The sequence below is a fragment of the Labeo rohita genome, chromosome 21 (genome assembly GCF_022985175.1).
Source record: "Labeo rohita strain BAU-BD-2019 chromosome 21, IGBB_LRoh.1.0, whole genome shotgun sequence".
NCBI lineage: Eukaryota > Metazoa > Chordata > Actinopteri > Cypriniformes > Cyprinidae > Labeo > Labeo rohita.
The window spans coordinates 27,079,909-27,103,641 of record NC_066889.1 but is presented as its reverse complement, the minus strand read 5'-3'; the positions used below and the strand labels follow the sequence as shown (position 1 = coordinate 27,103,641).

At 34.7% G+C, this 23,733-nt stretch overlaps 1 protein-coding gene across 1 annotated transcript in view; it reads left to right on the top strand.

Annotated features, from left to right (window-relative positions):
- Positions 1 to 1,612: 1,612 nt before the first annotated feature.
- shroom3 (shroom family member 3) overlaps positions 1,613 to 23,733 on the top strand; it is a 70,700-nt gene continuing 48,579 nt past the window's right edge. Inside the window, exons 1-2 of the mRNA XM_051093042.1 lie at positions 1,613 to 2,431; positions 15,343 to 15,497. Of these exons, the coding sequence (XP_050948999.1) occupies positions 2,285 to 2,431; positions 15,343 to 15,497 (302 nt within the window). The 5' untranslated portion in view covers positions 1,613 to 2,284. The remainder of the gene's footprint in view (positions 2,432 to 15,342; positions 15,498 to 23,733) is intronic.

The window sequence follows — 23,733 nt, the reverse complement described above, 5'->3', positions numbered from 1 at the left end:
TTTTACACCCTCAGATTCGTTTTCAAATAGTTGTAATGGAAAAATGACTGGTTTTGTGGTCCAGGGTCACATTTTAAAAAATGAATCGAAATCTGAGATTTAAAGCATACTGATTCACCGCATATCATCAGTCAGCTTTAAACAATACAAGAGCACATAACTTCACTGCCATAGGTTTAGACCAGGGGTCACCACACTCGGTCCTGGAGGGCCGGTGTCCCTGCAGAGTTTAAATCCAACCCTAATCAAACACACCTGAACCAGCTAATCAAGGTCTTACTAGGTATACTTGAAACTTCCAGGCAGGTGCGTTGAGGAAAGTTGGAGTTAAACTCTGCAGGACTCCGGCCCTCCAGGAACAAGTTTGGTGACCCCTGGTTTAGACCCTTTGCATGGTTCAAATTTTATGTGTGCAAATGATTTTAGACATTTTGCTAAGTGAACAGGCCTGTTCTCAAAACCTGTAAGAAGATCACCATTTATGAGCGAAAACCCAAAGGGTTTTTAGAATAGCAATTTGATATATTTAATTACACACAGTCATATTTGAGGTATAATTCCGCAGAGTTTAGGTCATAGAACAAATCTATTTGACTAATGTTAAACATATTCCTTATTTGTGACCCTGGACCACAAAAAAAAGTCATAAGTTGCACAGGTATATTTGTAACAATAGCCAACCATACATTGTTATTTCTTTTATGCCAAAAATCAGATCATGTTCCATTAAGATAATTTGTAAATTCCCTACCATAAATATATCAAAACTCAATTTTTGATTAGTAATTTGCATTGATAAGAACTTCATTTCAACAACTTTAAAGGCGATTTTCTCAATATTTTGATTTTCACACCCTCAGATTCGTTTTCAAATAGTTGAAATGGAAAAATGACTGGTTTTGTGGTCCATGGTCACATTTAAAAAAAAAAAATGAATGGAAATCTGAGCTTCTGAAAATCCCCAAGGGACGCCTACAAAGTTACGCCACCATTAAACAACTCCAATCCGTGCAACCGCACACTGTATCTTCAAAACCCCACCCACAAAAGCTTTGTCAGAAAACCTCAAGTCAGCAAACCTGAACGCTCACAATGATTGACAGGCAGAGGGCGTTCGTGATTGGGTAAAAAAGGGCGGCCGCTGCTTAGAGTTTGGATGACTGTCAAAGAAACATAAGACATTTATTACAGTAATATCTGTTAGATAACAGTGGATGATTTATGATTTCTAGCATGTTCAATACAGAGCGCTTACGGAACATTTAAGCCTAGTTCTGGGACAGTAGAAATGTTTAACCGAATCACCCGAGATTATCTGAGGCGAGAAAACTTGCTATACACTCCCTTAAGCAGTTATAGCTGTGGGTAGGGACTTCAGTCAAATGAACTCATCCGAATCTTAGAGTGTTACACTCGCATTGTATTTTGGTATACCTATGCCCTATGAGAGAATAGAAAGCAGAATGCGTGTAAAATACTTGTGAATTGGACGACTTGACCGTACTTGTTATAAGAGTCCGTTTGCATGTTTTACCTGAATAATGTAGGAGGACAATGTGGTGATTTCACCACATTATGTCAGCCAGTTTCGGTCACAGGCGCTCTAGTACGTGATTTCGGGAGCTGTTGTATTATTTCACTGTGGTAGAGCGGTTTGCAAGCTTCGCGCATGCGCATCGCCATTCCGATGAACTGTGGAGTTAGGTGGGTGGGGGGGGTCGACCACAGACTCCCTCATCCATGGCTGCGAAGAGTTTCAGCGCATCAACAAGAAAAGAAAACTTGAAGGCTATGTATTTTAAAAGCTGAAACGCGGGTTCGCACTGATTCGATGACTTTTGAAACTCGCGTAGGAAGTTTTCCTTCCTGACAGGAATCTGAGTCGAGCGCGCGCCTCAGTCTTTCTGCGGACGCAGTGAAATGAATCAAATTCTATTGTGATGTAAAAATGAAGTCGGAAGCGAGCAAACGGAGTTTAAACTGAGACCACTGCCCGGAAAAGTGGTACACGAAATCAGATTTGACTGCTTATTTGCAAATGTAAATTTTCTGAAAGGCAATAAAAGTTGTGGTGTCCTTCCTTCAATCGGACTGGCAGGTAGGGATGTAAGGTAGGTGCTAGAAACAAGAATCGGGATTGTTTTATAGAATGAAGTAATTCGAGGAAATGACCCATCACATCGTTGAAGTTTTGACTGGGAAGAAACATCCTGAGACGGAGTTTATTGGTTGACTGAGTAACTAAGGGACGACCTCGTCCATTCTTTTCCCCAACATTCCAGCGATGGATAATAGTTTTCCAGGCAGCAACAGTGCCGTGATCCAACAGGGAAAGTTCGTGTTCGTCGAGGCTCAGTTGCAGGGTGGAGCGCCCTGGGGTTTCACGCTCAAAGGTGGGCTCGAACACGACGAGCCGTTAATCATATCGAAGGTAAAGTATCACCTTACTCACCTGTCTTTCAGATGATAAATGTCTGTGCGTCTGTCACCTGAATATAACAGCTTCAGCCCTCAAAGGGTCAGAATGTGTCAGTCAGCATGTTATTCTATACGCGAGAGAGAAACATAACGAGGGATTCATGCTTGCTTTGGCTGCAAGTGAAATGGAAATTGTGATGCATGCTTTTGAGTCACTTAAAATGTTTGAAATGTCATTGCATTAAATAACAAAATGTCATATCACAAGCACACTTTTCAAGCAAAACACTTTTTGATAGTTAAATGTTAGTGGGATATATCTATAGAGATGTGGTTAATGTGATGGCAGCACCTGTGGTTATGCTAAGTTTGGCTTGGACACCTGTGTGAGCTTATCGGCCACTGTGATGTTGCTGAATCAATATCCACAACAGCTTTATGGAACAATCACAGTCATAAACTTAATCCTAACCATTTAGTACTAAACCATGGGATATGGTTGAGGCGTACAAGCCTCTGAAACTAGATCTTACGAACACCGGGGCTTTCCCAATCATTCTGATTGACTGATGTTGATCCGCAATGATGCTCTAGTTGGCAAAATCAGGGTTCTGAATATCTTACACCAAAAGTCAATGTAAAAAATGGCTCTGGAAAGTGACTTTAGTTGGTTCTGTGAATGTACAGTTGAAGTCAAAACTTTGCATACACCTTGCAGAATCTGCAAAATGTTAATTATTTTACCAAAATAGGATGGATTATACAAAATGCATGTTATTTTTTATTTAGTACTGACCTGAATAAGATATTTCACATAAATAATGTTTACATATAGTCCACAAAAGAAAATATTAGTTGAATTTGACAGTTGACTACATACGCTTGATTCTTAATACTGTTTTTTTAGTGATATTTGTTTATGAGTCTCTTGTTTGTCCTGAACAGTTAAACTGTCGCTGTTCTTAAAAAAACCTTCGGGTCACACAAATTTGTTGTTTTTTCAGCTTTTTTGTGTATTTGAACCCTTTCCAAAAATGACTATAATTTTGAGATACATTTTTTCACACTAAGGACAACTGAGGGACTCATATGCAACTATTACAGAAGGTTCAAATGCTCACTGATGCTCCATAAGGAAAAACAATGCATTAAGAGCCAGGGGTGTAAACTTTTGAACACAATGAAGATTTTTACATTTTTATCATATTATATTATAAATATCATATTTTTTCCTTCAGAAGCTACAGAAGTTACTTGCATGTTTCCCAGACAACAAAATAAGTTAAATTTGCCCTGATCTTCAAATTCAAAAAGTTTTCACCCCCCTGGCTCTTCTTCTAAAGCATCAGTGGGTGTTTTAACCCTCTGTAATAGTTGCACATGAGTCCCTCAGTTGACCTCAGTGTGAAAAGATGGATCTCAAAATGTATACTTTACTCTTTGCCGATGCCACTTAGTGAGATACTACTAATGCAATGATATTCAAGTATCCAGATATCCACTGTGTGTTAACGTTATATTTAAAAAAAAATAATGCATTTATTGAAATGCATCTCATGTTATGGTTGTAGATTTCACATATGAAGGTCACTTAAGGTGAGGTGCAGACCGTAGGGTCTGTATGTCACACACACTTCTTAATGAGAGGGAGCGTCCTTCAGGCATCTAGAGTGTAATTGCTGAGTACAGGGTCAGATTCTTGGTGTGACATCCAGACCAGCGTGAGTAACAGATTTTGACCTGCTACATTCATAAAACAGTTTCACATGCTTTTGTTAAATTCTCCCACACGGCTGGAGCCCAAGCATAAAAAAATAAATAATAGGCAGTGGAATTATAGAATCCATTGTAGTTCTGTAAAGCTCAAGATTCCATGGTGGCCATTTGGGTAAATTTTTAGAGTTAAACTCCATTGAATTTTTATTCTTTCTTGGTTTATTTGGAAAAAAAAACATTCTGTATCAGTATAAGGTTAGTTTAGGCTTTTATATTTTGAATTTTACATAAAAAAAAATTTCTGCCAATGTAGAAGTTGGTAGTGGTCAATGCACCAATGTTGATACAGTTCTCAGGTTGGTTTTTAAGATGTTTTTCTAGGCTTTTCTGGGTGGCTGCTTGGTTCTAGGTACAGTTGTGGTCACATTTACTTTTATTCAGCAATTTTCACTGGCAAAATCCAGTCATTTCAATTGGAAACCACACTACCGCAAAACTATGCTTCAGGTCGAATGATTTCCCCACACAGATTTCGCAATAGATTCAAATTGGTCATGCGGATTTGCCACGTTGACAAATAGAAATCTGCTTAGTTTGAAAGTGATTTGTGTGTGGGCTGTCCTTATTACATCGCTATGCTATTGACAGTACACAATGGGCTTTCTCTTATTCCCACAAAATCTTGCCAAAATATTGGTAATGTGACCTAGAAGTCTTTATGATATTCTCATCCCTAGAGCTTGGATTCCTCTTTAAATGTGAGATTATGGGATTGTTTTCTCCTGTTATATTGATAAATTATAAACATTTGAAGTATCATTCATGTCTGTATTCAAATTAGGGTGGTTTTAAGTTAGTTAGTAAGGTAGTTATAATGAAGATTTACTTGCTAAGTAATCATTATGTAATTTTTTTATTGGGATGTTAATGGAATTAATTAGAAATTCCTGACCCATGTATTTTCTTTCCTTGGAAACAGGAAACATAACTCATTTCCTTCAGAGCAAGGAAGTAAACCAACAGAAGCAATAGGCTTACCTAGTCACATTAGTTTAACTTATTACAAATAAGCAACTGCAATGAAGCTTGTAATAAAGTTAGCAAGTTCCCAATGGAAAGAGGCAAGTTTCCAGTGAAGCCTGCAATTAAGACTCAGAGGCATTCTAATAAAAATCTGATGTTTTTTATGCTTCTTGGTGAGGAATGTTGTACTTCTGTCATATTGATCAGAATGGATTCATCTGTTCAGGTCTGAAGTGTCAGTCCTGACCACAAACTGGTGGTTAATCTCTGATCTTGTGATCAGAATGAGCTCTTTTGCACTGTAGTGGATCAGAACTGATCAGTCATGTCGGCTAATCAGCGCACTGCAGTCAAGGAGACACACTGGAATGAAAACATCCCAGAGAGTGAAACGCCTAGATCAGACCTCACAGGAGGATTCTTACTTTATTCCTTCTTACTTCGTATTTGACATAAATGTGTAGATAATCTGTCATAGTTCACCCAGAGGAGGAAGAGCTTGGTCTTTGAAGAATAATAGAGACTAATTGTTGGCATCACAGGGGTTAAATGCTTTTCCCTTGAGATTGATAAGAGTTTTATCACTGTTCTGTAGTGCCTGTGTTTGTGAGTGTGTTTGTATGAGTTTTAGCTTAGCAAGAGATTACGAACCCTTGAATCACGCCAGTCCAAAGTCAGCGTGCAGCAGGATGTCTGCGGCCAGTTATCAATGGGGGAGAAACGCACTTGTTTTCTGGGAAGGAAAGAAAAAATATAATTAGACTCGACATGAACTTTAGCAGGTGCTTACAATCATAAAATTGAACAAAAATTCCTGAGCTGGTTCTCCTGGAAGATCTTATGTAGGAATATTAATTTCCCCAGACTCAACTTTCCTGGGGTTTTAATCATGTAATGTATCCCGTTTCTACAGTTATGAGCTTTAGTGTGCTTTGCATTGACTCGATAATGGTTTTATTGGTTAAGTGAACATTGTTCCAAATTTTAGACTTACAACTTGATATGAAAGGTTAGTTTGATTAAAATGCATGGCTGTATTTCTTTAGAGGTGTTTTTTCTTAAACATTGAGTAATTTCCTGGGGTTTTAAATCATGCAGTTTATGCCATTTCTACAGTCATGAGCTTTATTGTGGTTTGTATGGGCTTTAAAATGGTTATTTTTTGCAAAAACCCAACATTTAGCCTGTATAGGTTTCTTAAATTGTTATATATTTCGTTGGAAATTGACATGATAGTTTTTTTTTTGAAAGAGTGTTTTGGTTTTAAGGTTCTTTGAAGCATCAGTACATAGATAAAACTACTAAAAACAGCATGAAACCACTTTTTGAGAGTGTTTAATTTCGTTTTAGTGGTTAAGTGAACATTGTTCCAAATTTTAGATTTACAAGTTAATATGAAAGGTTAGTTTGATTAAAATACATGCATGTATTGTTTCGAGGTGTTTTTTTAACAGTTATTTCCTAGGGTTTAAATTACATAATTTATCCCATTTCTACAGTCCCATTTCCCATGTCTTCAACTTTAGTGTGGTTTGCATGGACTTAATAAAGGTTGCTTTTAGCAAATCCCCAACATTTAGGCTTCGTAATGTTCTTGAGTTAAGTTCTTCAGGTCAGTCTTTTGGTTTCTAGATTTATTGTACAAATGAAATTAGAGAATTAGTGAATAAAAGTCTTTTGGAGCCTTAAGTTCTACTAAAAACAGTATAAAACCACTTTTTGAGAGTGTATACCTGCGTTTTATTAGTTAAGTGAACATTGTTTCAAATTTTAGATTAACAACTTTGATTTTAAAGGTTAGTTTGATTAAAATGCATGACTCTATTTGTGTAGAGGTGTTTTTCTTAAATGGTGAGTACTTTCCTGGGGTTTTAATCATGTAATTTATCCCATTTATACAGTCTTTGAGCTTTTGTGTGGTTTGCATAGACATAAAATAGTTATTTTGTGCAAAACCCCAACGTTTAGGCTCTATAGTGTTCTTGAGAATAAAAGTCTTTGTTGAGCTTAAGGTTTTACTAAAAACAGTGTAAAACCATGTTTTTCAGAGAGTATACCTGCATTTTATTGGGTAAACCTTAATATGAAAGGTTATTTGGATTAAAATGCATGGCTGTATTTGTTTGGAGGTATTATTTTCTGGGGTTTCATTTACATAATTTATCCCATTTCTACAGTCATGAACTTCAGTGTGGTTTGCATGGACTTAACAATGGTTGTTTTTAGCAAAAACCCAACATTTAGGCTTTATAGTGTTCTTGAGTTAGGTTTTTCACATCAGTGTTTTGGTTTCTAGATTTATTGCACACATGAAATTAGAGAATTAGTGAATAAAAGTCTTTTTGAAGCCTTAAGTTCTACTAAAAATAGTGTAAAACCACTTTTTGAGAATGTATACCTGCGTTTTAGTGAGCATTGTTCCAAATTTTAGATTTACAACTTTGATTTTAAAGGTTAAAATGATTAAAATGCATGGCTCTATTTGTTTAGAGGTGTTTTTCTCTTAAATGGTGAGTAATTTTACTGGGGTTTTAATCATGTAATTTATCCCACTTCTACATTTATTGAGCTTTAGTGTGGTTTGCATAGACATAAAAATAGTTATTTTTTGCAAAAACCCAACGTTTAGGTTCTATAATGTTCTTGAGTTTCTATGTTTCTTTGGAAATTGACATTATAGATTCTTCAAAATTAGTGTTTGAAGCATCAGTGCATAGATCAAACTATAAATAAAACTCTTTGTGAAGCTTAAAATTCTACTAAAAACAGTATAAATTCACTTTTTCAGAGTGTGTAAGTTTTATTGGTTAAGTGAATTTTTTTTTCAAATTATAGATTTACAGCTTGATATGAAGGGTTAGTTGATTAAAATGCATAGTTATTTTTTGCAAAAAACTTACATGTAGACTCTATTGTGTTCTTGAGTTGCTATATGTACCTTTGGAAATTGACATTATAGGTTCTTCAGATCAGTGTGTTGGTTTTAAGGTTCTTTGAAGCATCAGTTCATAGATAAAACTAGAGAATGAGTGAAGTTCTGCTAATAACAGTATAAAAACACTTTTTGAGAGTGTGTACTTGCGTTTTATTGGTTAAGTAAAATTTTTTCCAAATTTTAGATTTACAACTTGATATGAAAGTTTGATCAAAATGCATGCCTGTATTTGTTTGGAGGTGTTTTTCTCTTGAACAGGGAGTAATTCTTGGATGGAAACAGGCAAAAGCAGAGGAGATCCCCGTCCTGCCTTATTTGGTGCTCTGGATTTCTGGTCTTGAGTAATGTCCTCTGCTGCCTGACTCCAGTCTCTCTCAGTCTAGCCTCTCAGAAAAACAACACAAAATATCCAGATAGTTTGTGGTTTCGCTGCTGCCATGACAATGGGATCTCTTAGTCTGTGTTCTCCTGCGTTTATGTATACAGTACCTGTTATATTCAACTGCATAAACAGGAATTGATTACAATGATGTTTTCTGCTTGGAAACAGATGTTTCCAAAACATGAGGATCCGCTGCACAGTTCAACCCTAAAAGTGTAATTCAGTCTATCTTGAAATCAAAGATCATGCAATTCACATCCAGATTGAATAAAACCTTGGCTGTACCCAAGTTTACACTGTATTTGTCCTAAATAGCATGCAAGATTAGGGTTAAGTCCCACATCATAGTACAGTAGGTACTGCTGTTTCTTTTGTATTTTTGAAGCATGCATTTGTGTGAAAAATTAGCGACAGACTGAAACAGTGGCCGAATTAGTATGTAATTTGGAACGCAGCTGTAGTTTTAAGTTTTAGCCTGAATGAAGCAATCTGTACTTGTCTCAACAGGAGACGTACTTCATCCGTCTATAGTTTGTGCCATGAGCGTGAGCTAACATACTGCTGCGGTTTTGGTCTTATGTAGTTCTTTTGTGCAGTAATGTGTGTTGCGCTGAATAGCGTGCTTTCTGTTGCATGCTGTAGAGCAGTGTCTTGTTTTCAATGGTGAGTAGTGTGTTGTGTGTCGTAGTGAGCTGTGAAGTGTGTTGTGCTGAATAGTGAGCAGGACGCAAACAACAGCCGCGGCCCTTCACTCCCCCTTTAAGAGCTTGTCACCATTACCACGGCAACAATACGGCCTCGGAGCGCGGTTAAGACGCCCGGACGAAACCGGAGATAAGGAGGGAGGATGAAGAGGAGCTATAGGCCTTGAGAGCTGCTCTTATCTGGGGAGAGAGACAGAGGAGTAATACAGCGGGACAGTGACGGACGAAAGGGTGAGAGGGAGAGATAGAGCGAAAGCTTGGGGCTTATGGGTGGTGTAAATGTCACCGATGGGTTTCTTTCAGCGCCTCACACTCAAATCTGCTCTTGAGAGAGATGGGAGTGTGTGTGTGTGTGTGGTAGTGTCAGCACCAGTAACTGTTGGTTGATGGATATGCCTGGCTGTATCTCAGTTTGCATGCTGTTTGTCCTAAATAGTATGCAAGATTAAAATTGTAAGTGCATTGTTTTTTTTATGCTTTTGCTTGTAGAAAATTTGCAGAAGTTTATCTGTGTATGAACCTAGAAGCTAATTATGAATTTGAAGTGAATGGATTTAGATGTGTGCTAATATGTATATGGAAATACAAACATCCTGTACAGTAATAGTGCAAAGGTCAGTGATATTATGATGTAGTAGTTGTACCTACAGTGTTTTTGAAAAAAAGTCTCACTGAAGCTGCATTTATGTGATTAGAAATACAGTAAAATCAGTAATATTTTGAAATATTATTGCAATTTAAAATAACTGTTTTCTATGTAAATATATTTTAAAATGTAATTTATTTGTGTTATGCAAAGCTGAATTTTTAGCATCATTACTCCAGTCTTAAGTGTCACATGATCCTTCAGAAATCATTCTAATGATGATTTGCTGCCCAAGAAACATTTCTTACCATCACCAATGTGGAAGACAGTTGTGCTGTTTATATTGAAAAATGTCCTACCTCATCCGAGCTTTATAATGGCAGTGAATGGGTGTTGAGATTTTAAAGTCAAAAAAAGTGCATCTATCCATCATAAAAAGTGCTCCACACAGCTCCAGAGGTTATAAAGGCCTCCAAAAGCGAATCAATGCGTTTGTGTAAGAAAATATCCATATTTAAAACTTTATAAACTCTAATCTGTAGTTTCCGCTAACTGTCGTATGTGCGTGCACGAGTGGCGTTCCAGCGGATGACATAGGACCAAAAAGGTGCATCCATCCGTCATAATAAGTACTCCACATGGCTCTGGGAGTTAATATAGGTCCCCTGAACCGAATAGATGCATTTTTGTAAGAAAAATATCCAGATTAAAACTTAATACACTATAATCTCTAGCTTCCGCTAACTGTCGTAGGCGCGTTTGTGAGAAAGTGTCGTTCCAGCGGATGACGTTGGTGTAGCGTAAGCTCCAGTGAGAAGTATCCTGGCTCTTCCGAGCTTTATAATGGCAGTGAATGGCTGTTGACATTTTGAAGCAAAATAAAGCTCTGATTGTTTTCATCTGAAAGAAGAAAGTCATATACACCTAGGATGGCTTGAGGGTGAGTAAATCATGGGGAAATTGCCAGTTTTTAGGTGAACCATCCCTTTTGATGTATAGAAAGATCAAAAGAACAGCATTTGAAATATCATTTTTTGGTCACATTATAAATGCATTCACTGTCACTTTTGATCAATTTAAAGGGATAGCTCACCAAAAAATTAAAATTAAAACCCCCATATTGAAAAATGTCCTGGCTCATCCGAGCTTTATAATGGCAGTGAATGGGTGTTGAGATTTTGAAGTCAAAAAAAGTGCATCCATCCATCATAAAAAGTGCTCCACACAGCTCCAAGTCCAAAAACCTGCATCCATCCATGATAAAATGTACTCCACATGGCTCTGGGGGGTTAATAAAGGCCTCCCGAAGCAAATTGATGCGTTTGTGTCAAAAGAATCAGCAATCGAGAAGAGGAGACTGGTTTTCCTTTGCTGTAAACAAAACTTGCTTCTTACGAGACTAGCATATTCTTACCAGAGCTTATGCATCTGAAGGCCTTTATTAACCTCACGGAGCTGTGTGAAGTATTTTTTATGATGGATGGATGCACTTTATATTGCTTCAAAATCTCAACAGCCATTCACTGCCATTATAAAACTAGGAAGAGTTAGGGCATTTTTTAATATAGTCATATACACCTAGGATGGCTTAAGGGTGAGTAAATCATGTGGTAATTTTCATTTTTGGGTGAACTATCCCTTTAAAGCATCCTTTTTTGAACAGTAGCATAAGATAATATATTTTAGTTATATATTTGAAAAAGGCTTCACTCGTTGCACTATAGTTGATGTACTTCTACTACAAGTAGCTTGTGTCTAGATGTCAAATTAGCTTCCCAAAGCCTGATATTTACAGCATACTGCGAAAATAGCATGAATAATGTGCCACTTTGAATAATATGCAGCGGTTTTATCTTACTCCAAACATCTCTTCTTTCTCTGACCCCCCACACTGTCCGTACCCCTTCATCTTCTCCTTGAGAGCAGGCAAACACAGGGCAGGATAAAGCCCAGGCCTCTGGCAAAGACCCAACACAGAGAGAGAGCGGAATGTCAGCGGCGGAATTCGCGAGAGCCTGGAAAACAACAAAAGAAGAGAGATGATCAAAAAAAGCCTACATAGCAATTCCAACCGTACTTTATGTAGTCTTGAATACTGATTCAGCCTCTTCTGTGGAGCTGCTCTTTTATACGTCCGTTTCAGAATGCGGCGTGTTGTTTACAGTGTGGCGGCAATAGAAGACGAGCTAAGAGCGACCCGAACCCCAGGAAGTCGGGGGTTAAAATAAGGTTAAGAGAATTAGACGCTTTGTTCAGTTACATATTAATGGATTCATTATCACCGGCTTGGCAGCACATCCACAATTAAACACTCCTATTGACGGCCCCGAGGCCGAGTGTTAAGTAAATCTCCGCTAGCCGTCTTTTCTTTCAACCGCCTGGCTTTACGCTCAATAACCGGTGAAAGGAAAGACATGCTTGCTCGTACAATTATTCTGAATATGCCGTGATTTGAATGGCGTGAGGAAGCGGCTCACGGCGGGCTTTTGAGAGCGAGCGTTGTCAGGAAAGAGCTGAGCGAGGACAGGTTTTAACAGGAAACGATAGACAATTGGGGACGATTTCCAAATGCACGTCTTTAGAAGGAGAATAAAATGCTGGTTTGTTCTGCGTGTTATCTTGAAAGGGCTTCCTGAAGGACTTATTTTGCTTGCCAGTGATTTGTCTGCTGGTAGGGAATGCTAACAAAACACCAGAGGTTGAATCTTATTCTCTGGTGGAACTGGCTTGACAATCCACCAGTATGTTTTGATTTTATTAGTTGGTAATCAGCCATTGTTTATTGTTAATTAGCAGGCTCTTTTTTATCCAAAGCCAATTACAATGGCTTATGGTTGTTTGGGAAGCCAAAATATAATTTGCCGATATCCATCAGGTCATGTGTCTAAGTTTGTATGGTCTGTCTCAAATTTTTTTGGATTATTTATGTACTAATAGAGTAGTTATTAATATTTTAAATATTTAGCTTTTATTTTTGGGTTTCCATTTTAATTGTAATATTTTAGTATTTGCGTTACATGCTTTTATGTTTATGCATTTCTGTTTTTTATTATTTTTATTGAGCTTTATTACTTTTAATTTGAGCAGTTTTAATACTTCAACTTAAACTTATTTTTAAACTTATTTTATTTTAGTTTTAGTAGTATTAACATAAATACAATAAATATTAATAATTGTATATAATTTTTGTGTAATTATTATATTTAGTAGTAATTACATGCTTTTATTTTTATGCATTTCTGTTTTTTATTATTTTTATTGAGCTTTATTACTTTTAATTTTTGTTTTAGTAGTTATTAATATAAATACAATAAATATTAATAATTTTATATATATTTTTGTAATTATTATATTTAGTAGTAATTATTCTTTTATTTTAGTTTTATAATTTTATGTGTTTTTGTCAATTTTATTAGTTTTTAATATTTCTATTTAGTTTACTTTTTTTCTCAGTTTTAGTTTTAGTAATTTTAGTACTTTTTATATTTGTTATTATTAATATTTTATTCCCAAGTAGGCTCAATCCAGGAACTAAAAACCTACTCAATTAGCTTTAAATAAATTACATGCAAGCAAGTTTTTAATGAAACTGTTTTGTAGGGACTTCATAGACACTATAATATGACTTCCTGTTACATTATAACTTCCTGTAAAGATGCTTTCAAATGATGTGAATTGTGAAAGCGCTATACAAATTCATATGGCTTAACATTCATTTTTAAGTGCCGTATTTTAATAATAATGTGTATGACAGAACTAAAGTAAAGCTAATGACTCACTGTTTGTGGTTTGCTTCATGCAAACTAATTGTTTTGGCTACTTCTGTATTCGGCTTCCAATAAGTGCTAACAAACACGGAAGTTTAAGATTTTAAAGAAGATGAGTTTCTACATCCCTGTTGGTCCCGGAATTTTGTTATTTGCTTTTGTCATTTTTGTTAGTTTTTTTTTTTTTTTTTTTTTTTTTTTTTTTTTTTTAGCTTTATTATTTTCTTAATTTTATTTTAATTTTATTTTATTTTATTAATTTTGTTTTGTGCTTTTGTCACTTTATTTACTTTATTTTCTTTTTTTTTTTTTCTTTTTTTTTTTTGCTGTTGTCATTTTATTCATTTTTTTATCTTAAATTTAATTCAAGTTTTAGTAATTTTGTTTTGTGCTTTTGTGGTGTTATTAGGAGTTTTTGGTTTATTTAAATTTTTTAATTTTAGGTTCAGTTTTAGTAATTTTGTTTTTGCTTTTGTTATTTTTTATTTAGCTTTTAAAATTTAGTGTAAGTTGTAGTAATTTTGTTTTGTGCATTTGACTTTTTTTCAGATTTACCTTGTTTTTAGTTAAAATTATAGTAATTTAGTTTTGTGCCTTTATTTTAATTTTAGGTTTAATTTAATTTTGTTTTTGCTGTTGTCATTTTATTCTTTTTTTTAGCGTCATTTTTATCTTAAGTTTAGTTTAAGTTTTAGTCATTTTGTTTGGTGCTTTTGTCATGTTATTAGTTTTTGTTGTTGTTGTTGTTGTTTTTTTGCTTTAATTTAATTTTAGTGATTTTAGTTTTGCTTTGGTCATTTTTTATCTTTATAAATTTTGTTTATGTTGTAGTAATTTTGTGCTTTTTTCATTTTTGTTATTCTTAAAAAAATATTTCTGTTTAGCTTTATTTTATTATTATTTTAGTAATTTTAGTACTTCAACTTTTCTAATTTTTGTTTCAATTTTAGGTTTTAGTTTTTTAAGTTAAGGTGTTTCATCTCATATTTATATTTCAGCTTCATTTAGATTTTTTAAAGTTTTAGTTTCAGTCAACAACAACAACACTGGAACCATTTGTTTTATATCAAGACAGTTAAGCCAAGGTAAAAATGACATTAAATTAAAGTAAACATAAATGAGAGTGTAAGAGTTCTGTTTCTAGAAACTCTTTAAACTTTTTTGACGCAAGCCACAATAAAAACAATTGAAATGCTATTGTCACATACACACAAATACATCGGTTTCCAGAGGGAATATTGTACCGTCACACAACAGGTTTTTCTTTAGCGTATTGGAGATCCGTCGTCAAAACAAATATGTGTGAAACTGTACATGTTTTCAAGAAAACAGTCCATTAACCGATCTTATCTATCTAATTCTGTCTTTCTTTGTCCACATTGAGATGCTACTTGGGATTTACAGAGGTTTCTTTGTGTTTGCAATATCAAAACATTACATTTCCTGCGTGTGAATAATGCCTTGTGCTCTGTGTATTGTTTAGAAGCCGTAAAAGAGTGAATGGAGTCCTCTCAGGTGCACAATGACATTATGTCGTCTGGATGCTGCTGAGCTTTTTGTAACGTGGGACTGCATCCTCCGTCCGACCCGGATGAGGGATTGTGTGACCAAAATATTAGTGTCTGGAGACTCGCTGAATGTGTAGGCGTAAAGGTCCAAAGAAAACATTCTTTGAATTCTGGGCGGGTTTTACTGGGGGCACTGAGCATCCATGTGTTTTTAATTTAGTTCGCAGAGCCCTCATAGCCTCTATCTGTTACCGCACAGAGCGCTCACGGTCCGTTTGTGTGTGTTTTCTTAACGTCCCACAGGTAGAGGAGGGCGGGAAGGCGTCTCTGTTGCAGCACCCCCTGCAGGTGGGAGACGAGGTGGTCGTCATTAATGAGGTGGAGTTGAGCGGATGGAGACAGGAGGCCATATCTCTCGTTAAAGGATCCTACAAGACACTGCAGCTCACGGTGCGAAGGTAAGACCTGTTCATTTTGTTCTTTTTTGAAGACTCTTTTATTCACCAAGTCTGCATTCTTTGATCAAAAAATACAATAAAAATTGTAAAAATGTGAAATAATATTACAATTTAAAATAACTGGTTTCTATGTGAATACACTGCAAAATGTAATTTATTTCTGTGATGCAATGCTGATTTTTTTTTTTTCAGTCTTCAGTGTCACATGATCCTTCACAAATCATTCAAACATTCAAAACTGAACAATTTAACGTGTCCTTGTTGAATAAATGTATTAATTTCTTAACAAAAAAAAAATCTGACCTCAAACTTTTGAATGGCAGCATATGTGAAGATCATTTCCTGTTCATTTAGTTTATTTATAATAATTTATTGACAGCACAGCAGAGCTGTAGATCTTGAAATAGCTATTTTGGTTGATCATTTCCAAACACTCTTTGTTAGTGCAAGCGTTTCCTCATTCTCCTCACTCACACCTGTTGAACATCAGCTGAATTCTGTATAAATGTTGCGCTACTAACCATACAGTTTACATTAAGTAGATAATTACCTTTTCTGATGGTGTTTACCAATGCAAGATCCTATGCAACAATGCTAAGATGAAGTGGGTGTTTGCAATACAGTTGCACACAGTGTTTTTTTACACTTTTTTTGTGTATTTAGGTGACTAATAAGTTAATTTGCAACTATTTATAGAGTTTTTATTACATTTCTGTTGCAATGGAAAAACACTGTTATATGGAAGCCAGTTTCCGCCAATGAATTAAAAAAAAAAAAAATTATCTTGCAGGTCTGTAAGATGTAAACTTTTTTCTCAGAATTGCGAGTTTACATCTTGCAAATCTTTCTTCTGTCTCGGAACTGTGATATAAACTTGCAATTGCGAGTTATAAATACAGAAGAAAAAAAAACATTTGCAAAATGTAAACTCGCAATTCCAAGAAAAAAAGTCAGAATTGCGAGTTGACACATTGTATTTATAACTCGCAATTGCAAGTTATAAAGTCAGAATTGCAAGATATAAACTCGCAAATCTGACTTTTTTTCTTAGAACTGCATTATATAAAATTCTGGCGTTTTTCTTTCAAATACGAGTTTAAATCTCGCAATTCATATTTTTTTTCTCAGAATTGAGTTTACATCTTGCAAATCTTTTTTTTTTCTTCTCAGAATTGGGATATAAACTCCCAGTTGTGAGTTATTGAGTCAGAATTGCGAGACATAAACTCGCAAATCTGACTTTTTCTCAGAACTGCATTATATAAACTCGCAATTCAGAATTTTATTCTTGACTAATACGAGTTTATATCTCACAACCCTGACTTTTTTCTCAAATTATGACATAAACTCACAATTGCGAGTTATAAAGTCAGAATTGCGAGATATAAACTCTGATATAAAATCTGACTTTTTTTTCAGAACTGCATGATATAACTCGCAACTCCGACGTTTTTTCGTGGAATTGCGAGTTTACGTCATGCAAGTCTTTTTTTCTCGCAATTGTGAGTTATTAAGTTGCGAAATTGTATTTTTAGAACTGCATTATATAAACTCGCAATTCTTATTTTTGTCTTGCGACTTTTTTTCTCAGAATTGTGATTTAACTCATAATCGCCAGTTATAAAGTCATAATTGTGAGATATAAACTTGCAAATCTGACTTTTAACTCACAACTGCATGACATAAACTCGCAATTCAAATTTTTTTCTTGCAAATCTCAGTTTATATCTTGCAATTCTGACTTTTTTCTCGGAATTGTGAGTTTAAATCTTGCAATTTGTTTTTAGCTCTGAATTGGGATATAAAATTACAATTGCGAGTTATAAATTTAGAATTGCAAGATATAAACTAATAAAATGACTTTTTTTTTTCGCAATTCTGACTTTTTTGCAAATTCAAGTTTATATCTCACAATTTTGACTTTTTTCTGCAAATGTGAGTTTGTATCTCGCAAATTCTGACGTTTTTCTCACAATTCTGATTTTTTTCTCACAGTTGTGATATTAACAACAATTGTGCGTTATAACATCAGAATTGCAAGATATAAACTCAGAATTCAGACTTTTTTCTCAGAAATGCATTAAAAACAAACATGCAATTCTGACATTTTTCTGATAATTGTGATATAAACTCACAAAACTGACTTTTTTTCTCAGAACTGCATGATAAAAACGTAAAATTCAGAATTTTTCTCACAAATGCGAGTTTATATCTTGCAATTATTCTGTTTTTTTCTCAGAATTGTGTGTAAAATGCAATTTGGTGGGGCAAAAAGACTGATATGTTCTCAAAACTGTGAGTTTATGTCTCACAACTCTTAATTAGTTAATAACTTCTTGCAAGTTAATAATCTTGCAAGTTAATAACTTGCAACTGCGTGTTATAAAGTCAGAATTGCAAGATATCAACTCGTAATTCTTAGAAAAAAGTGTGAGTTTACATCTCACAATTCTGACTTTTTTTAGAAAGCGAGCTTATGCGAGTTTATATCTCAATTCTGAGAAAAAAAGTCAGAACTGTGAGATGTAAACTAGCAATTGTGAGGTAAAAAGTCGCAGTTACCTTTTTTATTTTTTATTCAGTGGCAGAAACGGATTTCTATACTTTTACAGTGTTTAACGAATATGATTTTTTTTAAAGAATCATGAAAAACTGATATCAGCTTCCACTAAAATATGAAGCAGCACAACTGTTTTCAACATTGATAATAATCAGAAATGTTTCTTGAGCAGCAAATCAGCATATTAGAATGATTTCTGAAGGATCATGTGACACTGAAGACTGGAGTAATGATGCTGAAAATTCAGCTTTGATCACAGAAATAAATTACATTTTACAATATATTCAAATAGAAAACAGTTATTTTAAATGGTAATAATATATTACAATATTACTGATTTTATTGTATTTTTAATCAAATAAGTGCAGCCTTGGTGAGCAGAAGAGACTATTTTCAAAAACAAATCTTAATCATTCTAAACTTTTGACTGGTAGTGTGTATATCTATACACAATATATAACCAGTTTTGTAGGATTTTTTGGTGCTGATTCTTAGTCATGGTCATGATAATATGATTTAGAACAAGAAATGCAAACACAGGTTTGTTTGATAAGTCTATGTAATTCTCTCTTTATCTCAATTTAATCTATCAGGGGTTGTTGTTGTTGTTGTTTTTTGTTTTTTTTATTAATTTGTATGCGATCATACTTTACTGTGCTGGTCCTACAGTCTTGTCTAAACACAGGAGGTGCACACACTAGCCTTGCACTGCCATTATCAACATGACTGCAGAAGGGTGGACGTGTTTAACACCACTAAAAATAGAAAACACTTTCCTTCCGATAAAGACACGCATACAGGTCTGATCCTGTCTTACTGTTGGCTGCCATTAGATCCCTGGCCTGTTAACCCATTAAAAGCATGAGTTTTGTTTTGAGAGCACACGTGAGCGATGCTGGACACACGATACGGGCCTGAGTTACAGGTGAAACTGGCAGGTGTGGAGCGTTGCCATGGTGACAGGTGGATGTGTATGGCGAGGCCTCTAGGGGGCGGGGCTGAGCAGGGTTAGTCTTCTGAGAGTTAGTCTATCTCACACACACACACACACACACACACAGTCAGATATAGGTTACAGAGCACTAGCATCGCTGCCGACACAAAGACGCCTGTGTTCTCACAGGAGTGAGCGATGCCGTGTGGTTTACAGCATCGCATGTGTTGTGGTTTCAGCTCTGGTACACAATGATGTGTGTTAGTTAAGAGCAGCAGTTCTAAAGAACAGTTCAATTGGGTGATTCACATGATTGTGAAAGCTTTCCAGGGCTGAAGTGGATCTTTACTTGGAAAAGTATGTATGTAAGAGTTAACGTCACATTTTGATGTTTGGAACAATGTTGAAGAATGTTTCAACTGATACATTGTCTATACAATGGAAGTTAATGGGGTCCAAAATCAAAATTGGAACTTTTGAATTTTACTGTGTGGACAGAAAAGATGACAGTTTGTAAAATAATATTCTTTTTATTAGTTTTACAGGGAAATGAAAGCCATACAGTTTTGAATGGCATGAGGATGAGTAAATGATAACATTTTTTTAATCTATTCATTTAAAGTTGTTTAATACATTTACCTAATTTGATTTAAAAAAATTTATATTTTGTTCAGTTGGGTTTCTAAAGACTGTTGCAAAGAAATCTAGGTGATATTAACTTTAACTATATAACGTAACTTTTATTTATTTATTTTTGCTGAGATGAGCATCACTACAGTTAAGTAAAGATTTATTTGTTTGGTCTATTTTTCATGACCAACACCTCATATTTTCTTCAGAAAATGTCTTAGTTTTTGCATGTTTAAATTTTTGGTTTAATCATAATTAATTATTCCATTAATTGCAAATACATTTAAATTTATTAAAACTATTTTTTGCTGTTATTTATTTATTATTTATTTATTTATTTATATTTATATTTATTTATATATGCTGTTAATAATAAAATAAAAATACAATAATAAAATACAACAACTGCATAGTCAAGAAATTTAGAAAAATATGAAAAATTTGCAGTTGAAATTTTTTAAAGAATAATAATTTCAACTGCATAGTTGACAAATCTAGAAAATTATACTTAAAAAAAAAATTCAATTGCAATTATTTTATTTTAAGAATTAACAGAATGTAAGTATTTATTTGTTCAGTTATTTTTATTTATTCATTTATTTACACACTGATCCTTCTTAAAATAATTTCATCTGCATTGTAGAGAAATTAATAATATTTAAAAAATTCAGTTACAGTTATTTGAATTAACAGCATGTAAATTTTTTTTATTTATTCGGTTATTTTTATTTATTCATTTATTTATATCCTGTTATTTCTTAAAATAATTGCAAATGCATAGTATAGAAATCTAGAATAATATTAAAAAATTTACAGTTGCAATTATTTTAAGCACTAACAGCATGTAAATATTTATTTATTCAGTTATTTTTATTTATTCGTTTATTTACATGCTGTTCTTTCTTAAAATAATTGCAACTGCATAGAGAAATCTACAAAGAAATATGAACAAATTTCAGTTGCAATTTTATTTTAAGAATTAACAACATGTAAATATTTATTTATTCAGTTGTTTTTGATTCATTTATTTACATGCTGTTCTTTCCTAAAATAATTGCAATTGCATAGTATAGAAATCTAGAATAATATTAAAAAAACATACAGTTGCAATTATTTTAAGAATTAACAGCATGCAAAAATGTATTTATTCAGTTCTTCAGTTATTTCTATTTATTCATTTATTTACATGCTCTTTCCTAAAATAATTGCAACTACATAGTAGAGAAATCTAGAAAAAAAAAATTTCAGCTACAGTTATTTTATGTGTAGTTGCAGCATGTAAATATTTATTTATTTATTAAATGAATGAATAACATGCATTTAATTCTTAAATAAATAAATATATAAATAATAAATTAATATACATATAAAAAGGCAATGTTTCCGAAAGCATTCTCCTTATGTCGAGAGCGAGTGTGAGTCTTTGGCATGGGTTGACAGTGACATCAGACACTGCAATTTACACAGTGAGGTGCGCACACACACAAAAACACTCAAACACACACAAGGCCCCTCTCAGCCTGGATAATGCTCTTATAATGGGAGGCATTGTGTCACACCTGGTTGTGTGAGGACGGTGTCGATGTCACGTTCACCCAGACTGACTCCAGATCAGAGGTGAAAGAACATGGAGAAATGCGAAAAGAGAAGGATTGCGATTCCCAGGTACAGAGAAGGAAAGTAGGAAACAAGATGTTGGGAGGAGATACTGAGGGCAAACTAAAAAAATGAAGCTACAATCTGATTGGCTATCTTTACAGTGTTGTTCAGTGCGGCGGGAAACAAGGGTCATTCCAGGCTTTATACCCAAATAATTAAAGGAGAAGTCCACTTCCAGAACCCCCTTGTCATCCAAGATGTTCATGTCTTTCTTTCTTCAGTCGTAAAGAAATTATGTTTTTTGAGGGAAACATTTCAGGATTTTTCTCCATATAATGGACTGTTATGGTGTCCCGAGTTTGAACTTCCAAAATGTAGTTTAAATGTGGCTTGTGGCCAAATGCAGTTGTAAACAATCCCAGCCGCGGAAGAGTGGTCTTATCTAGCGAAACGATCGGTTGTTTTCATAAAAATAATACAATTTATATACTTTTTAATGCCAAACGCTCATCTTGTCTTACTCTGCCTGGACTGTTTTTGTTCCTGTTCGTGACAGTTAGGGTATGTCTAAAAACTCCCATCTCATGTTCTCCCTCAACTTCGAAATCGTCCTATATCGCTGTTTTACCTTTTTTTGTTAAGGGTGTTTGATCTTCTTTGCATGTTCACTTTGCATGTTCACTTTGCAAAGACTGGGTCTGTACTTCTGCAGCGATGTAGGATGATTTCGAAATGATTTTTGAAGTTGAGGGAGAAAATACGATTGGAGTTTTTTGACATACCCTAACTGTCTTGAACCAGAATACACAGAGTTCAGGGAGAGAAAGACAAGACGAGCGTTTGAGACTAAAAAGTATTTCATATTTTTTTTTAATGAAAATAACCGATCGTTTCACTAGATAAGACCCTTCTTCCTCGGCTGGGATCGTTTACAACTGCATTTGGGATCGTTTGAAGCCCAGTGTTCCCCTAGGATTTTTCTTTATATAATGGACTTCAGTTGTGCCCCCAATTTGAACTTCCAAAATGTAGTTTAAATGCGGCTTCAATCTTTTCTGTTTCTTATAGCATTATAGTTTTGTCTTGTTTGTAGTGTGATCAACGTTTGTATAAGCAGTAGATGTGTTAGGGAAGTAACACGTAACATTTGAATTATATTTTGCTAAAATGAACGAAATGACTCAAAAAAAGATTAGTTTATTTTGCTGAACGAGACTCAAAGGTCAGAGTCTGTAAAATGATCCGAACTTCCCATCACTACTACGAATCACGTCTAAGTTCATCGTCTGTGTACTCCGGCTCGAAAAGGTAAAGAATGGCGAGAAACTCCATGTTATTTTCTCCTACAACTTAAGAATTGTCCGACATCGTTGTAGCTTTTTGTTTGTAAACAGCATTTGACTTACTTGCACTTTCTTAGTCTTTGCGCGTTCGCTGGGTAAACATCGGGTCTGTAGTTCCGCATGACCTTTCGAGGTGATTCAATAGTACGTAGTGTCGTAAACGCGCATCTCAGAGTCTGTGCTACACAAGCTTTTGTGCTTAAAAAGTATACAAATTTTATTTTTCAAAAAAAATAAGATAAGACCCTTCTTCCTCAGCTGGGATCGTTTAGAGCCTTTTGAAGCTGCATTTAAACTACATTTTGGAAGTTCAAAATCGGGGACACAATTGAAGTCCATTATATGAAGAAAAATCCTGAAATGTTTTCCTCAAAAACCATAATTTCTTTATGACTGAAGACAGAAAGACATGAACATCTTGGATGACAAGGGGGTGAGTAAATTATTTGTATATTGTTGTTCTGGAAGTGGACTTCTCCTTTAATTGTTTTATTTAAATTTGCCAGAAATGGGAATATTTAAACACCTACGTTATACTGTACAAAAGTAATACAAGACTAATACATTTCTGTTACATGAGAAACCGTACTTTTATTTTGACAGGTTGCTGGTTAGTTTTTGTGTGTGTACACTATGGTATGATGCTAATTTTCTTAAATGAAACGGTTTTGGAGATTAAGTTCATGCGTTTATGTCGTCACATAATAAGACGCAGAGGCCGAAAATAATCGTTTGTTTAATAAAAGAACAAGGTACAGACCTGTTGTATAGGAAAGGTAACCTTAAATGAGGTCTGTTGTAATCTGGCACTAAAAAAAAATAATTTCTTTACGCCTGAAGAAAGATATGAACATCTTGGATGACAAGGGGGTGAGTACATTATCTGTAAATCTTTGTTCTGGAAGTGGACTTCTCCTTTAAAAATCCCTCATTATTTACACTCCCTAATTATGGGAACGATAGTGTATATCATAAAGGCTCAGCAGTGAAACTCATTCTGCTGAAGGAGGATGTTGATTTACATACAAGTCCAGAGGTCAACCATCAGTGGGAAGGAGGGAAAGAAAACACAAAAGAAAGCTCCACACACACACACACTCAGGGTCTCCAGGTTTCAATCAGTTAGTTTTTCCGAGGTCGTTTGACTCTGACATATTGACTCTGTTAAGC